The following is a 17,540-nucleotide window of genomic DNA, read 5'->3' as shown; positions in this document are numbered from 1 at the left end:
GAATCTCCCTACATCCACATGTTCAAGGGAAGATCTGGATACCTTTATTCATAGCTATATGAATAATTAAATCCATATTTAAGTGTATGCCCAAGGTTTCTTGACAAGCCACAATCAAACACACCTTTGCAGGTATTTTTTAGACGTGTTCAACACAGAATAGCTGGGCATGACCTGTAAGTACAAATCTGCTCTTCTGTACATGTGTTTAGCTGTAAAGATGACTATCATTTGTGCAAAGGGTGCTAATATTTTTAAAAGAACGTCATTATTTCTCCATATAGAAACTATGTGATTTATTTTAAAAATAATCTTAGACACTCAAACAAAAAATATACTAACTTTTGCAACTGCTGCAGCTAGCTAGGTGACCTTGGGCTTGTTACAGACCCAATAGTGCTGTTCTGACAGAGCAGTCCTGCCAGAAACTCTCTCTCTGCTTCACCTACCTCATAGGGTGTCTGTTGTGGGAGAGGAAGGGAAGGCAACTGTAAGCTGCTTTGAGATTCCCTTAGGCAGTGAAAAGTGGGGTATAAAAAACAACTCTTCTTCTTCTTTCAGTTCTATATATCAGTTCACATGATTAATGAAAGAGTGATCCAGGAATGATAAAGAAAGTGATAAAGAAAGAAAAGGCAGAGCTAGATAGAGGTGTGTGTGTGTTGTACTGTCAAGCTGATTCCACTTAGGTGACCATATGAATTAATGAACAAGATGTCCTTTTTTTAAGCCTTGTTCCAGCCTTGCAAACTGAGGGCCATGATTTCCTTGACTGAGTCAATCAGCCTCAGGTTTTCTTCTTTTCCTGCTGCCTTCAGCATTTCTGAACATTATTGTTTTAGGTGGGGTTTTGTAAGGAAGATAGAAGTGATTTGATCAGAATGGATGATTACTGTATATTTTGAATTTTTTTCCATTTGATTGGTCTACATTTTACCTACTCTTTCCTAGTCTGAACTTTATGTGTTTCCTAACATAAAATTTGTTTTTAGTCATTCTATAAACATACCCTAATAGTTCTTCTGAACATGAAATGGTTTCAGGTTAAGCCTGTTACCAAATGGGGGATTTAACTATGGATCTAGTGTGATCTAGTGTGATCTTGGTGGCCACATACTTTGCTGGAACCAAAAGTGGCTGGGAAAACAGACCACTTCAGCAACCCGACTTATAAAGTTCTATGACCCAATTTATAAAGTTCATAATGTGTAGACTGGGGAAACTCAAAACACAGTCCTATGCAGAATTACACCTTTCACTGTAGTCAATGCATCTTGTCAACTTGTTCATCATTGAAATGTATAATCAAAAATTATTCTTCACATCTATTCTGTAAAGGAATTGTTAATGCAATTTAGACAGTTATAATAAGCTTCAAAGAAACAGGAGGTTGCCTATCATATATATGCTTGGGTCATTTTTTCTTGATTTACTGAAAAAAATTATACAAGGATCCATATGTCAGGCTTTATTATGTATGAATACACATTTATTTCAATGAAGGAACAGTGACTTAAAAGTTGTCAATGGACAATCATCCAACTAGAGTTTGAAGAACAGCTATTTTAACTCATCTTTTTCTACACCAAAGTCTATGGCTTATGAACATATTTTTTCATGTCTTGAATGATAGGTTGAGATTAACTGAAATTCCAATTCAGAGCGACTTTCTCTCCTTCCACCCTCATTTGGGTTCTTTGTCTAGATTCAGAAAGAACTCATTTATTTATGTTGGCAATGGTGAATGAAATGTATGTTGTCACACAGAATCAGCTTACTCCTTGGGTCAGTCAGTTGAAATCTACTGGGAATTGAGATTTGTTCAGTGGGAACCACAGAAATGAATACGTAGACTAAAGGCTTAGTTCATAAGCACAACAGGCACTTGCTAGAAATAACTAAGGAACTAATTTTCAACAACCTAATTGAGAGCTTCATCAGGCTAACCCTTTAAGGACAGCACAGAACTATAATATGCTTCATCTAACAACTGCAGTGTACCTCAGTGTTATGCTTTAGATTAGTTCACTATAATCTAAGATATTCATACATAGATAACTTGAATTCTATGACTACATTCTATACATGCTGTGTTCTGGCCTCATTGCAGCTCACTTTCTTGGCCACTAGTACTTCCATTTCATCAAGATCAGTGGTTATTAATGGGCAAATTAAGTATTAGTGGCACAGGAAGTATACTGTGCTGCAGCTGGGCTGAGGCACAGGCAGAACACTCACATGATCTAAAACAATTTATCTTATTACTAAAGTTTTGATCACGCAACCTTAATATTAGCAATGAGAATTTCAGAAGCGTGGATGTCTTTTGGGAAGGGGGACAATAAAAATGGTCTAATTTGGATCAAGGCTCTGATATACATGTTGATGGGGCTGAGTTGTCTATTACATCATTTTCCTGACCTGAAATGTTCCTGGTAGAAGGGAGCTATTTAGGCTGCTGGGGAAACCCCCAGATGTGCTCCTATTTTCTTCAACAGACTGAATATTGTACTCTAGGACCACTGCAGATCAGGAAATTGGCAAAGGGGAGGAAGGCAGAAGCTCCTTCACACATGTTACGGTATTTGACAATTGAGGAAAAACTGCAAGACACATATTGTGTGAAGAGATTGTTCCATCAAAACTCACATAATCATATTGTCAACTAATTTTTTGCAATGAACTGCTTGCTGAGATTCTCCAGGAACTGTGTTGTAGGGAGATTCTAAATGATTTGCAGGTAAATCTGGATTTAGTAAACATTACAAATAAGATTTGCAAAGTTTAAATTTAAACTTTAAATGGATTACTGTTACTTCATCACAGGTAAAAGGGTCACTAGAATCCACTCCTGAGAACCATTCTAGATGATTTTTTTCACACTATAAACGTGCAGCTGTTATTCAGCTGTTGAATGTGATCCCCATGACTTTCAACAGAGTACTTCTTTTAACAGTAGCATGTCTGTTGTGGACCTCTGAAAAGAAAAATGTAGTGGTGAACACTGGCAAAAATTCCCTTCTGCCATATAAAAATCTGCCATAGTGTGATTTTAAAAAATCTTTCTTTTGAAGACTGTTTCCACCATTATACCTGGATGTATGCACAACTTCTGCTCCTTTTTTAAAGCAGAGAATAATTATTTTCCCTTCAGGAAGGCTTCACCTCAGCTTTCATTGCATGGGAATATAAAATTTTACTACTAATTCTGGATCAATCATAATACTCGCATAGGAATATTGATAAAATGTAGATTATTCTGTCATCTGGAAGGGCCCCTTATCATTTACAAATTGAATGTTACCAATAGTCTAGAATTATGAACCTCAAACCCAGTACAAAAATGTTTTAAAAATGTACCTAGGCATTCCAGAATGAACATTTATGTTTCATAAAGTCAATAAGGCATAGTATCACACAAGTGAACACAGCACATTAGAAATCACACATGGACTCTTCAGCCATGCAGTAACTTACTGGATGACAAATATCTCCTTGCGTCTAAAGAAAAAGGAAGAATATCTGGAAACAAAACCCATTTATGATTAAGTATTCAAAGGTGAGATAATATGTGGCATCAAATAAACTGCTGACTTCTGCTTTAAGTAAAACAGTTATAAGACTTTCCTGTCTGCCTCATAAAGTGTACATTATTGCTATCAATCAATAATCAATCATCAATCAATCAGTAAATGGCAGATTTACTAGCCCCCTAATTTGTGGCACATCTATTTACAGTTCTTTCCACACACAGTCCAAACTATTACTTGAGTGTACTACAAACAGACAAAACAAACACTCCATGTATGATACAGTCAACAGCCCCATTCTTTTCCCCCTTGCTAACTGGTCAGAGCCTGCAGCACTGAGATTTCATAAGACTATTTAACTGTTCTGACCTAAAAAGAGTCCAGTGAATAAGCATAGAAAAATATAATGAGCCAGCCTCTTTTAACTTTTAAAAACCTATCAAGCTGTATAAAGTACTGTACAAAACTTTAAAACAGACAGAACATAAATAAGTACAATTTATAATTTCTTCAAAGATATACTATTGAACTATATTGAACCTCATAAATGACTGAAGAAGAGATCAGTATCTTTCCCACGAATTTGTATGAATATTAATGATGGCTTAGGCTGGGCTGAAGCAATGGAATGGTGAGAAAATCAGGGCAACACTTAGCTGTATGTGGCCTTCCTAGTGCTCAACTGTGTAGTCACACTTAGGAGCCATGAATATGGAGGCCAGCTGAAGAAGATTCCAAGAATACTTGAACTAAAAGGCATTCCCCTTTTCCAGCAGCAGGGGTGGAAGAGTCTCAATTTCTGGGGGAAAATCTTCCAATTGCAGGTTTCCCTCAACAATTTCCTCTCCAAGTCTGTCTGGCTATAAAACAGGAAGTCACAGTCCTTGCTTTTACTAGAGCAAGAAGACTCCCATTTTTAATGTTTTTACATCTCTTTTTATTTTTCCTTAACATAGAGCCTAGGACCTTGTGCTGTTTTCAGAAAAAGGCCTCACAAAGCCAAGTTCTCCAACCCTCCTCAATTGTGACTCATGAATGAAGGCCTCATGATGGTGCATTTCCTTCCAAACTATGGTCGGAGGCTGTGGCAACAAAACGCTAATGGATTAAGGTTTTGCTGATGTGCATAGCTTTCCCTGGTCCTACCAGCAGGGCGAGGCAAGAAGTACTCATGGACAAAGAACTTATTTCTCTCCCCATTTCTGTAAGAAATGTGAGTGATGCTTATAGGAGAAAACGGAGTTGCACTTATCTTAATTGACTTGCAGGAGGGCATTTTGGGCTGGAATAAGATGTGACACACAGTTATTGGGTATGAACATGGCTACCGCTTTAGTACCTCCCCACGGGAGGGTTGACACAGCATGGGAGAGGGAGCCTGACGTAGCAGTCAGCAGACTGCACCAAAACCCACGGCTTTCAGAGGCGTCCTGAGGATCCACACCATTCCCAGCTGGGAAAGCAGATTCCCTTACCTACTGAAGTCCACCCTATAGGAGGTGACCTATATGGGGGAGCCATCAGGTGCCCACCTGCTTTCGCTACCCCCAGGCTGCCTGGCTAGGAGCCCCTGACCTCCCAGCTGGGTAAGCCATGCTTGTCTCATACGGAGGCCCTGAACTCCAGGGAGTCTGATCACCCACCAAACTCCCTGCCAACAGGCTCCATCCCATACAAAACCTGCAGCTGTGACAAAATATCAACCATGAAACATCTACCACAAATATAGCCTAGAGGCTGTTTAAACATCACATAGGGTGGGAGGGAAGGAAGCTCTCCATGGTGTGCCGGGTGAAGAGGCCAGGACCCATATGCGTGGTGCCTTTATAGGTGTCGTGGGTCTCACCTGTTTTTTTACGCTATGCATGCTGCATAAGCACAACACGCATCCTGTACAGGCCAGAAGGCAGTCGTGTCTGCCCTCTGCTGCATCAAAAGGCGGTGCGGGCGATTCCTTGCAGCACATTGTTGTTCATTGATGTCTTCTAACACACACAAATTGAGACTGCATCTGCAAACATTTTCTTTCTAGCTAAGAAAGGTCAAATAGGGGGTGCCCCACCCCTTTTGGAGCTGGTGTGCACTCAGGATTCCTGTCCAACATGCAGGGATCCCTCAGTTCCTGCTAAGCCTAACAAGCCCCTTTCTATGGCACAATAGGCCTTGTGAGACTTCACAGCAGGCAGGAGAGAGGAAATGTGTGTCTGCACAGAAGACATCAATGAACAACAGTTAAAGCTAAGTGCAAATATTTTTGTCATCTGGCTTCTCATGCATCCCCAAATTGGAACCATTAACAAGCTACTCACCAGAGCAGGTGGCATGAGTCTTTCATGAGTGCTAGGTGGTAGCTGATTTGAAATTTATGATCAGCAAGTGAAACAACCTCATCTGCCCTTTACAAGTTCACCAGTTTCTAACAGGGTATCTCCCCTTCATTCTATGTTACCAAGGATTTTATGGAATAAACACTTTTCTGGGTGCATGGGAAGGCTTTTAAGGACTAATCCTATGTTTAGTTTTACAGTTTATTCAGTGTTTCACAGGACAAAGGAAGCAAAAACATTTTTTCTCTCTTCCTTCATTCCTCTTGAGGAACGGGAGTAGGTTTGCTTAGACTTTAAGGGTCCTTAGATTTTTGTGTTTAGCCTGGAAGACCTTGCAAGGTCTGAAACACAGCTTCCTTTTTTTAGCAGTTCTTAATACCATAAGAGCCATCATTTCTGTCATGATCATGGGTTATAGATATCAAAGACATATCCTGGGTTATAGATACTATTGGCATATCAGCACCCCTAGTAAAATTTCTGCTTCCTTTCTTAGGAAATGACTTCCTCAGAGACAATACAGAGTTCCTCTCCAAGGGACTTTATATTGGATAGTCACTTGAGAATCATCTTCTCTTGACATTCAAATTGTAATACCTTCATTTCAGTGGATTCTTCTTGGTGTTTTGGCTAAGATCAAATGTAGTATGTATTTCTTGGCAAAAAGCTGTCCAAACTAGGAAATCTAATTCAAGAGGCATGTGGTTCCACCTTAGGATTAACAGCTTTTCTACATTCCAGAAGCTGAGACTGCCCACCCCCACCTCCCAATGCTATTGGAGAAAAGAAAATGAATTTCCATTCTGTGTGGTACAGTGATCCCCCTAATTCTGGGGACTGAAATATCCTTAGCTAAGGCTCAGTGTGATAACCTAGGGAAGGCTTCTGCAGAGATGCCCTGCATAGATATTAATAGGTTTATAATAATTCCAGTGAGATGTATCTTTTTCTCTACCCTATTTCTTTGCCCACTTGGACCATTTATGGATGTTGGACTGCTTCCATTCCTATACCACTGAGAATGTAAATTCATGGAAAGGGAATCAATTTTTATTTTCAGCCTCTTTGTTTTTCTGACCTAGACATCCCATAAAAAGGGACTGCTAACACCATATTCCATCAGCACCTGTGAGCCACACGAATAGTCACTAATTGTAGTAAATAGCCCCTGGCCAGGTAACAAGGAGGAAAGTATGACTGTACAGATGAGCACAAGGTGAACATCCGTTACAGGGAAGTACAACCCTTGTTCATTGAAATGTGTGTCATTTTACATGGGACGCTAAGAAATTGTTTACAAGGTAAGAGGTGGATGTGAGGCTCTAATTCAAACAAACTTTGTAGAACTTCTTTATGTACTGCAGCATCTTGTCTAGCCCTGGTATTTAAGGAACACTGTGATAAATGTGGATGCTATAGCTCATGTTGCAGCTTTACATACTTCTTCCTCTCAGGAATGCAGCTGAACATTTCTGAGCTCTGGTGGAGTGAGTATGCAGCTGCAGTGGGCATTGGACTTGATGTTTTTATTAGATCTAACACAATAGAGATTGCATGGATGCCCAATGGGATTCCTTTCAAACTTGTTAGACTGTTGTAAATAAAACAGTAAAGATCTTTTAACATCCAAAGAGAGGAGGACCTTGATACCTTTAGGTGTTCGGGGGAAAACAGGCAACACTACATCCTGGTTCATATGAAACTGGGACACTATTTTTGGCAAAGACTTTAAACTAGGCCTCAAAACCCTATTAAGGAAATAGGGTTATTTATTCATTTAATGTCTTAGCACTCACCATTAACTCACCCTGCAAGCTGAGATAACTGGCAAATATGTTGTCTTTATAGTAAGAAACTATAAAGAGCATGCAGTTAAGGGTTCAATGGCCTTTTCATCAATCAATACAAATAACATAACACTAAGGTTACAATCCACTGGTTTCAGGGGGTATTATTGGTGAAAACACAGTTATCAAACCTTTCAGAAAGCATTTTGACCAATGAAGAGATTTTCATTTAACTGGCTCAGGGAATGTAGCAATTGCAGATAAATCTTAATAAAGGAGGTAAGCCAACATTTAAGTGTAACAGATATTCAAAACTTTTCAAAATATAAGTAATAGCTTGAACATTATTTTGCATTATCTAAAAAACAGTTCTTGATACATATAGAAGACATGTAGTTTTCTGGTAGAAGTTTAGTAGCATCTGTTAGTATTTTTTGAAAACCTTCAGAAACATAATCTGCTTTACATTTGAGTAAATCATGCTGTCAGATTAAAAGAACATGTTTCTGTGGAATACTTTGTATTGTGATGAGGACTCTGGAAGTAGATAAACTGTCCAAAGGATGTTAGCACTGGAATAATGAACAAAGTTTGTCTGCACCAAAAAAACGGCTAATAAAGCAACTGGTCATCCAAAGCAGTGGTCCCCAACACCTGGTCCGGGGACCAGTACCGGTCCGTAGATCAGTCAGTGCTGGGCCACGGCTCCTCCTCCCTGGCTGCTGCCTCGGGGACTGCCCTGCCACTCTGCCGCCAGCTCACCTTTGGTGGTCTCCAGCGGCCGCCATGGCTGGGGCTCCCCCTTGGTGTGGCATTGCGCAGCTGCTGCTGGTAGCACCCCCCAGCGGGTGGTGAGAAATCAGGGATGTCAGCGGGAGAGCAAGTGGAGCAGGGGTTCAGGCCGCGGTGGCAGCATCCCTCAGCAAAAGGCTACCCCCCCCCTGGGCCTCAGTAAAATTGTCGAGCGTTGACCGTTCCCCGGTGATAAAAAGGTTGGGGACCACTGATCCAAAGGATTCTGGTAATTAATGGGGTAGAAGGTAAAGTGTGGAAAATATTTCTGACCAGAAAATTTGAAGCACTTCTTCCACGGGCACTGCATTCTGAGAGGCTATGGAATGGAATTTTGGACACTTTGCATTCAATTGATGTAAGCCTATCTTTGGTCTGCCCTGTGGTTTAAAAATGGGAAGGAAATACTTGTGCAATATCTCCCACTCATGGTTTCCTGATGGAGTTCAGCTCAAGTCAACTACTAGCACGTTCTGTGTTCCTTCAGTGTGGATAGCGGCTCTCTGATGAATGCACCAATTACAAAATTCTACAGGGCCTGTGCCTGTCATTTCAGAGGGCTGGGCAACAAATTAACTCACAGTTTTTGATCCATCTTTAAGTATCCAAATTCATGCTGCACATGAACCTTGTTTTACATGGTACTTAGCATTATAGACACTAAGAACAACAGTTAGCAAGTACACATTCAAAGCTGCCCTGAGTTTCTGATATGTAGTTAACATGAAAGGAATGGGCTTGAACTGTAAAAAGGAGAATCAGAAGCAAGCTTTTGATTCCTTTAAAGGACTCCCTGGAGAAGAGCCTAATGCTGGGAGAGATCGAGGGCAAAAGAAGAAGGGGACGACAGAGAATGAGGTGGATGGATGGAGTCACTGAAGCAGTAGGTGCAAACTTAAATGGACTCCGGGGAATGGTAGAGGACAGGAAGGCCTGGAGGATCATTGTCCATGGGGTCGCGATGGGTCGGACACGACTTCGCACATAACAACAACAACAAAAGGTAGCAAAAAGTAATTGCAACTATTTCACTTAATGGCATATTTTTATACTGCCTTTCTCCCAAGTAGGTCAGGGTGCTTATCATCATCCTCTGAAGGGGCTATATGGTAATTTAGGCTGATCGATAACAATTATGCCATAGATACTTAGTAAGCGCACAACATGTGTTTTCCTCACTGTGTTCCTTGCTCACACAATAAGACATGCATTGCAAATTCCACCCTGGGCAAACAGTGCTGCACTTACCTGTAACTTGTTTGTTGTCTTCTGTGCAGTCACACATTCCACCCCCAGGTGCATGCCCAAATGCCTACGCTACTGATCCCATGGCATAGCCTTCTATAACTGCTTTAGAGGATTATAGAATTCAACCTGTTAATGAGATTCAGCTCCAAACTAATTCTTATAACTTCTGATGCTTCTTTCCTGAGATGGGAAGCAAATTGTGCTAATTCCTCAGTATAGGGTGCTTTGTGCTCTTTAGAGGTTTCCTTACATATAAAAGTTTTGCAATCTAGGCCAATTCACCTTGATCTTGCTTTGTCTTTGAAGTGAAATCATGAAGGTACAGACCGACAACAAATAGGACACAGTTTTGATATTTCCATGTGTGGAAGCAGAAAAAAATATGAACTTAATGCCCAAACACATACAGGTCAATTTGGATTGTGACTGTAGTGCATAGGAAGAGGCAGCTTAAGATTTCTTCCCTGCACCATTTTCTCAACATGAAATGCCCCCAGGATATTGACATATGACCCACTGTGGAAACTACATGTGCTGATGCGATCCAGGTAGGAGAGAGGCCTTGGGTCAGTGACTAAGCATCTGTTTTGCATGAAGAGGGTCCAAGTTGGCATCTCCACATAAAAGAATCAGGTTTTAAATGATGTGAAAAACCTCTGACTTGGACCTTGGGAAACCACCACTAGTCTAAGGAGACAATAGTGACTTGAATAGGCTAAGGAACAGACACAATATAAAGTAGTTTCATGTGTTCATGATTTCAGGTCCAGAAAATGGCACAATGGGAAGGCTTTTCTCTGCTTGTGTAGTGTGTTTCTAATCCATATCAAGCCTAACATGACTGAGAATTAAGTTCCAAGGAAAGAAATTATGATTCATGGCTGATCATGCAAACCTGGGGAGGGTCCAAGGAAAATATACCATGTAGTTAAATCCTTGAATCCAGATCTCACAGTTCCAGTTTCAACATCCTCTAATCTATACCAATAATATTCTCCCAGACTTAAGTAATGAAGAATGTCCAGATCTCAAAACTACTCACATTTGTTAATAATGAAATAAACTCTGGCAGAATTATATAGAGATTTACATTTAGGGTTCATTCTAGAATACAGGAAGAGCAAATGATTTTCTGAATTCCTGAAAGAAGTAGCTGGAGGATGGAGGTCATCCTTTGAAAGTGGATCTTTGTGACCTGTATAAATAAGAACTCCACAAACACTTTCAAACAAGAAAAGGTCACAACGGGGTCATGGCTACAGAACCCCAGAACTATTGTTTTCCTTAAGGAGTATGCTTACCGTGTAAATCTCTCATCCTTCATTTCCAGGTCTGCCACTGTGATCAACTGATCAAGTTTAAATTTAGTGTCAATGATTTCTGCATCCCGTGGAGAGTACATGCCTCCCTCCTTTTGCTTTTGTCGAATTCTAAGCCAAAAAACCACAGGAAAAGCTAAGTGTGAAAGAATGTTCATATCACATATAACTTCTGACTTCACTAAACAATCTCAATTAAAATTATACTCAGTGTTTCAAAAGGATGGTAATATGAACTGTAATAAGACAATGTGGTGCTGGTCACTGTTACTGAGTTGACATTCCAAGTATTTATTTCTTGACATATTTGCTAAAATTGGTATTTTTAAACAATGATGAAAAACAGTTACTTACTGTGTCAACTATATGGTGTAACAATATATAAAATTAGACTTTGAAAACAATTTTCTAGTATGACAAATTACAGTTTAAAAAAAGCAGAGAAGATTACTCCCTGCTGTCCTACCAAAGAAACCCCGTAGAATATTTTGCTGTTACTCTTTCAAAAAAAAAAAATAGCTACTTTACTGTTTGGCAGCCTTCTTGGCAACTATCAGTTTATTATATTCCACTTATAGTTGGCCAGAATTTATTTTTAGTTAGCAATACTGGGTTGAATTTTAAAAACTGGGAATAAAGTTTATATAATGGATATTCCCCACTTCCCTCTTTCTGCTGGAATCTCCTTCATTCCCTGAAAGCTGCTCCTGAGGGTTGGGGAACGGTCAGAATATGCATGGGATGGTGCAGGCCAGACTCATGGAAACTGCAAAACCTTTACCCCACTGCATAAGTTGCTGTGCGTTCACTTGCCAATTGCTCCTTTAGATTCAAGCACATAGACTGAATTTCAAAAGGTAACGGGGAAGACAGTTTCTCTAGAGCCAGAAATATAACTTCCATATTCATATGGGGATTCTGATAACATTGTTTTGAAATTTCTACAGCAACAGAGTGAAATCTAAGTTTGGGTATACAGCTCCTTAAACCCAACAAATATTTCAGTCATTAATGATTTTTTATAGTAAAAATGACAAGAGAAATCTGTAAAATCTTAATAATGCTTGGCCATTTGGGTCATTAATATTCTATAATCCAGTTTTGTGATTCAATGGCAGAATGGCTGTTAAAAGGCAAATACTCAAATGAGTGATCACATGTGGAATTAAGATTTTGACTCTTTTCCACTAAGACTATTTATGTGAGATACCTATACTATTGGGCTGCATTTAGGGAGATATATCCATTCCATCTTAATGATCCTAATCTAATAAATAAGACTAAAAATAAGTCCTGAGATTACAGCCTCTTCTGCTTTTTCATAAAGGCCCACATATTTGATGTTCATCTCAATAAAGCTTTCAAAACTTTATTTGGGTCACTTGAAGATTAGCAGTGAATAACTTCCAAATTTATGCTCCAGATAACAGCTGCAGCTGCATGTAGCCTTTAAGGCATTTAGAGCTGTAGTAACAGATCTTTTGTATCATCTTCAAAAACAAACTGAAGGAATACTGCAATATTAGACCAGCTGAGTCCAATTATCTAAAATAATTAAGCTGAACAACCAGCAATGTACTTACCGAGCAAAAGCATAGATTGCTGCCACAAGAAGAATCACAGAGAGTATACACAAAGTAACTGCAAGTATTATTTCTACAGCTCTTTCAGATAGCCCATCACCTGTGGTATATAAAGCAGGCAAAATCTCAGTTAAAATTTAAAAGAAAACTAATACCATGAAGTTATTTTCAATTATTTAATTTTGCAAATAACTTTACTGCAGAAAGAACTATTTCTTTTTATTTCATATATATATATCTTTAAATAGGACAGGGTCCTATTAAATAAAAGAGTAAGGCCACCTGGGGAGGAGTTAGGACGGGCCCTGTCCAGGATAAAAAATCAGAGGACCCAGTCAGGAGCCGCGAAGCGGCTCCTGATTGGGCCCTCTGAGTGTCCATCCAGGGCCAAGCAGCCAATGGGGAGGCGCACAAAGTGCCTTCCTATTGGCCCCTCACCAGGACAGACCAAAATTCCATTAACCCAGTCCAGTCGGGCTGCCAGTCTGCTCCTGACCACCGCAGGGAGAGGAGGTCAGCAGGGCTGTCAAGGGGGATGAGAACAGAGGCTTGGACAGGCTGTGCCAGCCCTTTTAGTCCCAAGGCTGTCCTAACTGCCATGTCCAACTGCAAATTGCCTCAGAACCCTGACAGAGCTGGCAGGAGGCTGCAGAGTGCTCCCCCTCCCCCCTCCAGGCCTCCTGCGAAGGAGCCTCTGACAGGCCCTGACTGAGGGACGGAGGCCTTTCCAAGAGCAACGCAGGGGAGCCTGAGGGCCTTCCTTTTTTTGGGGGGGGGGCTTTCCGCTTCTGCCAAACAGTTGCCTGACAGGGAGGCCACAGAAAAGCCCCTTTTCACTTAAAATACTGCTCTGGCCGGGGGTTAGACAAGCCAAGCCATGTGTCTTTCTTCTTTGCAACTCTCTGCAGATTTGAGGCCACTGCACAGCGTTATTCTGCAGAGGAAACTGGCTCTTTTGTCTCCTGTTTCATCTGCACAACAACCCTGTGCAGTAGGCCTCAAGTCTTTCAATTCAACAACAACCTGTGTGGGAAGCCTTAAATGTTTCTTCTCTACCACAACCCTGTCCAAAGTAGCCCTTTCTGCCTGGGGAGCTGATCTTTATACTCTGCAGGTGAGCTGTAATTCCAGGAGCTTTCCAGGCCACACCTGTAGTTTGGCTACCCCTGGGTTGGAAATATTCCTGGAGGTTTGGAGGTGGGACTTCAAAATCGTACAATGCCTCAGAGTCCAGCCTTCAAATGAGCCATTTTTGCCTGCAGTTGGTAGGGAGTGGTGCAGGAGTGTCCCTCCTGGCCTATGGGTTATGGCCAGCCCTTATCAGCAACTGTTTGTATTCTGGGGTGCAGACAGGCAGACCAGCATCAGTCCTGTGAGTCTGGAAAGTGCAGGAAGATCTAAATAAATATTTATAGCCTGAAACTAAATAGAGAACAAGTAAATGTCTGGAGACACATCATAACTGAAATAGTAACTGGCAAATAATCTTGGCCTGGCAAATAAAAAAAACAGTATTAAAAACCTTACTAAGGTCAAGACTGCTGTGCACAGACAGTCTTCCTCTTAGGGTTGCCAGCTTCCCTGTGAAGCTCGCTACCCCACCTCCCTCATGGGGAGTCTGCTATGGGGAGAGAAGGGGAAGACAATTGGAAAATGCTTTGAGACACCTGAGGCCTGCTGGGTCACTGCGGCCCATTCCCAGTTCTCTCAGATCTCTCACAACCCTACATACCTCACAGGTTGACTATTGTGGAGAGACAAATGGAAAAGGTGTTTGTAAACTGCTTTGAGACTCCTTTGGGTAGTAAGCAATAGGGTACAAAAATCCGTTCTTCTAAGGAGCAACCATGAAAGAAGCATGTGGGCACATAACATTTTACCAACAGTGAAAATATGGGAGACAGAAGGAACAGGGTGGACACCTGTGTACTGTGACTACCCTATGTGTATTAGGGCAGAGGGGCATTTCGGTAAATGTGGCCTAATTCACACAAGAAGGGAAATGACGCAGAACTGGGGGGAATTGGTTGCCATGTAATCTTCCCCTAAGAAGAGTCTCCAGTCTGATTTTCCCTTCACATATCTGAGGACATGGCTCTGGAAAGCTCATCTGTAACCACTATGCCACAATTCCCAAAGGTCAGTCCTCTCCCACAATCAACGAACATTCCACACCACAGGTTCTTGACAGCCATATCTCCATACCCATGGCCTCATTTGCCACCATGTCACCACAACCTCCCACACAACACACATGACAACCCCATGCCCTTACAGACTGGACAACTCCTCCCCTTCCTCTTCCCACTGCCAAGCTCTAGCGCCCGTTGTATTCTTGGAGACAACGGGCTTTGCCCCTAGTATATATATATTAGCAGATACTAGAAGAATGTATTTTTAAGGATTATCCACTATTATAAGCTCCCCAAGTATAGTTAAAGTATTATTAGGCCTGGGTTCTGGCCATAAATCCAGCAGTAGCATGACAGCAGTAATTGCTGCTGGTTCACATGGCACCAGAATTTTTTCCTTGCCATGCAGATGTACATAGTAGCATCAAACAAAGAGTTTCTGCAGTTCTTGTAGAACACAGGCAGAAGTATGAATAATTACGAATGATGGGAGTGACATGTAAAATAGTGGCTGAGCAGCTTTGGACATGAAGAACAGAACTACCAGCAAGTGACATACAGTCACTTACATGGTCAGAATACAGTATCGGACTAGGAGCAAAGCTTTTTCAGATTGTGAAGGCCACCATTTACAAATCAGATCCCTATTCATCTTCAACTGTGACATCTAAGAATTAGAGGTATTTCAGGCCTATGTTCTCAACCCAAAGAAATTTTTAAAATCCAGCAATTTCTTGGTTGTATTTCTGGATAGAAAACCTCTTAATTGAGAATATGAGCAATTTTACTGTTGGATTGACTGATTGATTGGATCTATACCACACTCCCATAAGGTTCAGGGCTGTTTACATACAATGTCATGAATATACATAGAAATCTAGTGACAGCAACATATCAGTGGTTCCAAAATTGAACATAACAAATTATAACAAAATACTATAACAGATTCACAGTGTGACAACAGCTCTCAACTTTTAACATAAACCGTGAGAGGTCAGCATGGCTCAGATCATGAAAGAGATGTTTGGGGTACCAACAGATGTTGTTGAATTGGCCAGCATCAACCAAATGCCTGGTGGAGGAGCTCCTTTTTACATGCCCTTTGGAATTGTGGTAGTTCAGAAAGGGCCCTGATCTCTTCAGGGAGCTCATTCCACCAGGTGGGGGCCAGGACTGAGAAGGCTCTGGTCCTGTTTGAGGTCTGGTGTGCATGTTTGGGGCCAGGGATCACTAGTCAGTTGGCGGTGACAGAACATTTATTTATTTATTTGTTTGTTTGCTTGTTTATTTGTTTGTTTATTCATATACCACCTTCCCCGAAGGCTCAGGGCGATTCACATAACACAGAATACAGATAACAACAACCAACATGGAACAATAGAAAAATGTGGGAAACATTGAATTATACTGATAGTCCAGTGGGTTGGGCAGAATTATGGTGAGTGCCATAGGAGGGAGGCTCAGGAGGGTTCTTTGGACCGCATAGGCAGGGAGACAGTCTCTCAGGTGCACTGGGTCCAGACCGCGTATGGCTTTGAAGGTGATTACCAAAATCTTAAGCCTGATCCAGAATTCAACTGGGAGCCAGCAGAGTTGTTGAAGTGCAGGCTGGATGTGGGATTTCCACAGCATTTTGGACCAGCTGCAGTTTCTGGATCAAGGTTAAGGGCAGGCCTACACTGAGCGAGTTGCAGAAGTCCAGTCTAGTGGTGACCGTCATATGGATCACTGTGGCTAGGTGTACTGGAGCCAAGTAAGGTGCTAGTAGCTTGGTTTGGCTTAGGTGGTAAAAGGCCTGCTACACTACTCTTGTGACCTGTGCCTCCATGGAGAGGGAGGCATCAAGGATCACACCCAGGTTTCTGTCAGAGTGAGTTACCGACAGCTGCACTCCATCCAGGTTTGGTTCAGCGTGCTTCCTCGCTTGGTCCCTTCCTACCCAGACACCAGACCTCCATCTTTGAAAGGTTGAGCTTCAGACGACTCTATATGAGCCACCTAGTCACCGCCTCCAGGCTAAGGATTTTGGGAAGAATCAGGGTGGTCATCCATCAGGAGGAAGAGCTGGGTATCATTTGTGTATTGTTGGCAACCCAGCCCAAACTCTACACCAGCTGAGCAAGAGGATGCATGAAGATGTTAAATAAGATAGGAGAGAGGACTGCTCCCTGCGGGATTCCACATGTGAGCTGATGACAGCTTGATACTCTCTCTCCTATTGCTACCCTCTGTTTGCAACTCCGGAGGAAGGAGATCAGCCATTTGAGAGTTGTCACTCGTATCCCGGCGAGGTGGTGAGCTAAGAGCTTATGATCAACTGTGTCAAACACAGGAACTTTGAGATGAGCAACTGATGCTTTAAACTGTAGGGCTTGAATATTGTTGAAAATATTGGTTTTAACTACTCAGATGTTTTTAAAATAATATTTTCAGTTTTTATTAGATTTTGTATTTATTCCAGTTTTTCTGTTAGTTGATTTGAATTGCAGGAAAAGTAGGATAGAAACCCCAAATATAAATACAAACATACATAAAAACTTGTATATGGAGCACAAGCAAGCTATTCCATGGCACTAGAGCTGTGCAAGAATGGAACACCACACCTCAAGGTTACTTAAGTATGCAATTCACTTTTTCTTAGCAACCAGGATAGAGGGTCAAGTTTTGTTTAGCTTTTTTGAAGGAAGGCCACAAAGTACACAGTGCTACTAGTGTAGTGGTGACATTCTCCTTACCTAAAGTTTTGATTGGGTCAGAGTAGTCTGAATCTGTATACTGGCCTTTGATATTCGTAGCTCTGAACTTAAATCTGTAAAAATAAA

The 17,540-nt window shown here is 41.2% G+C and overlaps 1 protein-coding gene across 3 annotated transcripts in view; it reads right to left on the bottom strand.

Moving 5' to 3' along the window:
- PTPRQ (protein tyrosine phosphatase receptor type Q) overlaps nucleotides 1–17,540 on the bottom strand; it is a 132,517-nt gene that overhangs the window by 25,136 nt on the left and 89,841 nt on the right. For 2 of the 3 annotated variants that reach the window (XM_077338906.1, XM_077338907.1), the window contains 4 exons: nucleotides 17,454–17,527; nucleotides 12,587–12,686; nucleotides 10,986–11,114; nucleotides 3,478–3,522 (listed from right to left, as the gene is read on the bottom strand). In XM_077338906.1, coding sequence (XP_077195021.1) covers nucleotides 3,478–3,522; nucleotides 10,986–11,114; nucleotides 12,587–12,686; nucleotides 17,454–17,527 — 348 coding nt within the window. The remainder of the gene's footprint in view (nucleotides 1–3,477; nucleotides 3,523–10,985; nucleotides 11,115–12,586; nucleotides 12,687–17,453; nucleotides 17,528–17,540) is intronic. The other variant, XM_077338908.1, reaches the window with a different exon arrangement.

Source organism: Paroedura picta, chromosome 5 (assembly GCF_049243985.1).
Source record: "Paroedura picta isolate Pp20150507F chromosome 5, Ppicta_v3.0, whole genome shotgun sequence".
NCBI lineage: Eukaryota > Metazoa > Chordata > Lepidosauria > Squamata > Gekkonidae > Paroedura > Paroedura picta.
This window is presented reverse-complemented; position numbering and strand designations above follow the sequence as displayed.